The sequence below is a fragment of the Pteropus alecto genome, unplaced genomic scaffold, assembly GCF_000325575.1.
Source record: "Pteropus alecto unplaced genomic scaffold, ASM32557v1 scaffold189, whole genome shotgun sequence".
NCBI lineage: Eukaryota > Metazoa > Chordata > Mammalia > Chiroptera > Pteropodidae > Pteropus > Pteropus alecto.
This window is the reverse complement of record NW_006442117.1, coordinates 3,389,092-3,394,282: the sequence shown is the minus strand read 5'-3', so window position 1 is coordinate 3,394,282 and position 5,191 is coordinate 3,389,092. Positions and strand designations below refer to the sequence as shown.

Below are 5,191 nucleotides of genomic sequence, written 5' to 3'. Positions count from 1 at the left end.
CCCGCATAACCAACTACACTACAGGCTGTGGTAATCGAAACATCCCGGCACCGGCAGACAGACAGACACACAGACCAGCTGATTAACACAGCCCAGCACTCAGTCCTCGCTTACACGGTCAGTTGACCTACGACAAAGGAAGCAGGGATATACAGCGGGTAGAGACAGTCTCTTCAATACATGGCGTTGGGAAAACTGGTCACATGCAAAAAAATTGAAATTGGACCACTTTCTTACACCGTACACAAAAACAAACTCAAAATGGATTAAAGTTGTGAACGTGAGACCCGAAACCAGCAAACTCTTAGAGGAAAACATAGGCAGCAAACTCTTTGGCATCGCTCTCAGCAGTATTTCTTGGGATGTGTGTCCCCCGGCAAGGGAAACAAAAGAAACAAATAAATGGGACTACATCAAACGAAAAAGGTTTTGTACAGCAAAGGAAACCATCGACGAAAAGACAAGACAACCTGCTGAATGGGAGGATATTTCCCAATGACACATCCGATAAGGGGTTACTATCCAGACTATATAAAGACCTCATACAACTTAACACCAAAACCCCCCAAAGAATCCAAAAAAATGGGCGGAGGACCCGAATAGACATTTCTCCCAAGAGGACAGACAGGTGGCCAACAGAGATATGAAAAGGTGTTTGGCTTCACATGCAAATCCAAGCCACAACAACACATCGCCTCACAGGTGTCAGAACGGCTGTCATCAATAAGTCAACAAAGAGCAAGTGATGAGGACATGGAGCACGGGGACCCTCGTGCACTGTCAGTGTGACTGTAGATTGGCGCGGTCACTATGGAAAACACCGGAGGTGCCTCAAAAAATTAAAAATAGAGCTGCCATATGATCCAGCAGTTCCGCTTCTGGGTGTTTATCCAAAGAAATCCAAAACACTGACTCGAAAAGATCTGCACCCTGGTGTCCACTGCAGCTTTATTTACAGTGGCCAAGACGTGGAAGCGACCTAGGTGTCCGCAGACAGATGACTGGATAAAGGCCATGTGGTACACGTATACGAGGGACTACTATTCAGCAATAGCACAGAATGAAATCCTGCCAATTGCAGCAACGTGGATGGACCTAGAGGCCTATGCTAAGTGAATATGTCAGACAGAAAAATAAGTAATGTGTGATTTCACTCCATGTAGGATCCTAACAAGACACATAAATAAACAGAAACAGACCCACCGACAAGGAACATGCTGATGGTTGCCAGAGGGGACGGAAGTTGGGAGGATGGGAATAAATAGTAAAAAGAAAATAATTTTAATAAGTGGTAAAAAGGCAAGATTGCGTTATAGAACTAAAATAATAAAAATAGGCCTCATAGAAAAGCAGGTCAATTTGTTAAATGACTAATTTATACAAACACAATTAACAAGAAAAAGAAGACGATACAGCATCCTATAGTCTGAACGACTTACTTCCAAGAATTAATACACTACAGAGGGACAGAATCCACTATTCCCATCTTAAATGGTGCTAACTGAAGACGTTTGCTCCCGTTTGATCGGACTGCGTCATCAGAGACATGCGGGGTGGAGGCACTCACCGAGCTGAAGCTGAAGCCCACAGAGTGGATGTGCACTTTGCCGTAAATGCCCAGTGTGTCCACTTCCTCCGGGCGCATCCTGTGCGCGTAGAGCAGGACGTGCTTCCCATTCACGGCCACCTGCGCAGATGGCACCCGAGGGAAACTGTTAATAACCTAATTCGGTTCCCCACACTGAATCTGTCTACTCGGGTTTAATTTTGTTCATTTTCCCACAGGGCTCCACAGTCCACGTCTGACCAACGGTGACTGAAAGGAGCAGAATGTGTCCTCTTTCAACTTCCTGACCAGATTAAACGCCGTGGGTCCTCTCTCCAGAGCAGTCACACATGGGTGACCACGTGCCGATCCATGTGTTTACATAAATATGTGACATCCCGGGGTCCAGAGGCCTATGAACCCAGGGGAGAGACGCGCCCTGCAAGCTGCCACCCTCTGAAAGAGACCGCCTTGCACACGACAGGCACAGGAAATATTTGTTGAACTTGCTGAATAAATCAACACGGGAAGTTTCCCCAACTTCGGAGATGCTACTTGTGTAGGCCTAAAGCTCTCACTCACAAGGCTGCTGCTGTGAGCCAGGGCCACTGGCGTGTGTCTGCCAGCACAGGGCCCGATGCCCCGCAGGTGGCCAGCTCACAGGTCCGTGTGCCCTCCCTCCCATGCCAGGTCCTCACTGCCGGGAGAACACAGGCAGGAGCTCAAACTCCCAGAGGCGGGTGAAGTGAATACAGGAAAAATCCCAGGGCACAGGATCGAGTGCTACAACGAACGGCACAGAGACAAGGGTGCCAGGGCCAGAGGAGCGGGGTGACTGGAGTTCAGGAGACTGAGGGGATCAGCAGAGGCCTGGTGGGCGCAAGGTGCCCACCAGACATGGAGCCGGCCTTCGAAGGTGGTTTCCAGCCCGGGAGGCTCTGCAGGCACGAGGATCAGCGAGGGAAGCATCCCTGGGACTAAAGCCACCTCACCTGCACAGGTGCGGCACGCTCAGGGAGGCCGGCAATAGTATTTCCTACACGCAGGATCTGAGGCCCTTCTGGGTCTGCAATCTGGTCCTAAAGAACCATCTGGTGGCAGGACTTCAGCTCAGACCGGACTCTGACTTTTCCACTAGGGTCCCCATCTGTCCGTCAGCTCCAGATTTACTATCCCATAATTAATACAGTGCTGGGCCCATTCAGAAATGGGCCCGGCCCTGCCAGGAGCTGTATGACCTAATGAAGAAATGTGGCTGCCCTAGACCTGGTTCCCCATGGCAACGCCTCACATTCAGGTACCTGCCTGGCCTCTACGTCACAGAAAAGCTAGAAAGCCAAACTCTCTAGATTTAAGAAATGTCAGTGTGAGTTCACTAATGTGAAAAGCTTCCCATGTCTTATTCTCATGAATGAAGGTTTGACTTTCACACTCCAAACCCACCTGGAATTTGTCTTCCAGCACCAGAATCACAATTTCAAAAGACTTTTCTTTCTTGAAAGGCATGTCGTAGGTGATCTCTTCCCGTCCCCATCTCTCATTTTTCAGAGTATTGCAAACAATGCAGTTGGACCTTTTGAAACGTGGGTTGAAATGAAAGACCACGTCAGCCCGAGGCTTCACACTGCTGCCATTCTGGAGGTCCACCTGGAATCTGAGGACAGAAACATGGGCGACCCGAGTAGTCAGACAGGAGGGCGGCGAGCAAGAGCCCAACAGCACGAAGATCCAGGCCGAGGGCCACGCGGCTGGGTCTCTGCTCGTTCGCCTGAGGCCAGAAGAGCTGGCTGCCTGATCTTCCTTTCCTTCCTCAGCAACAGCCCCCGAGCTGTAGCCGGGGCCACGTCTGTCTAGAATAGGATGCTCCGTCTCCGGCCTCCCCCGCAGGCAGACGTGCACGCGGCAAACCTCTGCCAGCCAGGCAGAAGCGAAGTGCTCGGTGCGACTGCTGGAGACTGCCTTCAAACCGCTGGTGTCTGCCTGCCTTTTGTCCCTCCCTGACCCTCCCTCCAGACACCACATGCACCCACCCCGCTACCCAGAGGGCTGGAGTTCCTGTTTCTAACAATTAGGAGAAAGGACGCGCCCTGTGAAGAGCTGGAAGAAGCCCGCTTCTTTAACGACTTGGTGGAGCTGCCTAAGACGCCTGGGCTGCCTCTCTCAGACTGGACGTCCACATCTTAAACCACTGTCACGTGGGCGTCAGCCACTCCGAACTGAACCCAGCTCTCACCGACACAGCCTCATCCACAGTCTGTGCCCGAAGCAGCATCAGGTCAAACCGCCTGAAACAGGACTTCGGAGATGCTGTGGGGGTGACACTTAGACTCACTCAGTCCTCTGACCACAGTTCCCCTCATCAACTATACGTCTAATTCTTTATACTGAAATCAGACTTATAAAAATCCAAATAAGCTTTATTTCAGCCACTCAGCACCTGGGCCCTTCCAAAATCAGGCCTCGAAGCATCAAAATGTCTCCCACGTTATTTTCTGTTCTACAGTCATGGAGACATCTACTCATGTTCTTTTTTCATCTAACAGGAGGATTTTACCTGTCCGAGTCACCAGGAACATGCCCACGTATCACAATCAAAGTTCCAGGCTCCAACTGTTCAGGGATGGTCCCAACATAGGGGATTATCTAGGAAACATAATTTTAACAAATGCACTTTTACATAAACAAGATTGAAAGACTACATTCTTAAAGGCTGCACACAAATCTCAGAAGCCAGCATCACCCAAGCTGTCCTCACTATTCAGACAGCGACAGGGGAGCAACACGGCCAGGGTATTCGCAATATCTGCAAACTGAGTTCTTTGGGAAAAGGCCCAAGATAAATACTACTCACAGTACTTTTTATGTGGCTGGGAGTTTCGTAAAAATAAAAATTCCACTTAATAGAATAATTCAGATAATAGAAAAACTTATCACAATGTCAGGCCCCGCCTCTCTTTTTCCTAACGTTCCCTTGATGAACCAACAGCAGGATCAAGACCATGCTAAGCTCTGAGCAATGAGGACAGTCTCTGCCTGGAACACGGGAGCCTAACCTCTGGGCTTCCAGGCTGCCACCCCCGGGGCACTGCTGGCAGTCAGGGGCCTTCGTGGCCTCAGGGATGAGCTCCGGGGGGGGCCTGGCGCTCTCTCAAGACATGGCGCCCACCGACCCTGGCCTAGTCTTGTGTGCAGGCTTGGGCTCCGACAGGTGTCCCATACATAATCCGGGTCCCATACACATCCGGGTCTCCACCTGCCCCCTCACTACCTGGAACCCAGCCCTTCTGTCTGCGGCCTGACACACTCAGACCTTGTCAATCCCCTTCCCCTGAGGTGACGCTGGTGGCTGGGGACCTGTGCTATGTGGCTGCTTCTCCTCCCTCTCGACCATCTCTCTCTTCCACTTAGGAGCACCTGGCCCAGCTAAGCAGGCCAGACATCATCACGCCTCACACCGAGCTCAGTCAAGTTACGGCATACGTGAAATCTGCCTGAGGTAGAACTGACTGACAAGTAAGAAAACAAGAGAGGCCATCTCAGGTAGCTGTAAATTGGTGGCTCTTAGGCTAGAAAGCTCGGCTCAAGCCCAACGTCCTCTGTGGAGCCCGGGCGGCTGACGGAGCCGGTCCCCCCGAGGGGCCGCTC

At 51.0% G+C, this 5,191-nt stretch overlaps 1 protein-coding gene across 1 annotated transcript in view; it reads right to left on the bottom strand.

The window, feature by feature from the left end:
- Positions 1–5,191, bottom strand: part of LGALS8 (galectin 8) — a 34,293-nt gene that overhangs the window by 15,536 nt on the left and 13,566 nt on the right. The window contains exons 3-5 of the mRNA XM_025039070.1: positions 4,101–4,189; positions 2,990–3,200; positions 1,568–1,687 (exon numbers count right to left, since the gene is read on the bottom strand). Of these exons, the coding sequence (XP_024894838.1) occupies positions 1,568–1,687; positions 2,990–3,200; positions 4,101–4,189 (420 nt within the window). The remainder of the gene's footprint in view (positions 1–1,567; positions 1,688–2,989; positions 3,201–4,100; positions 4,190–5,191) is intronic.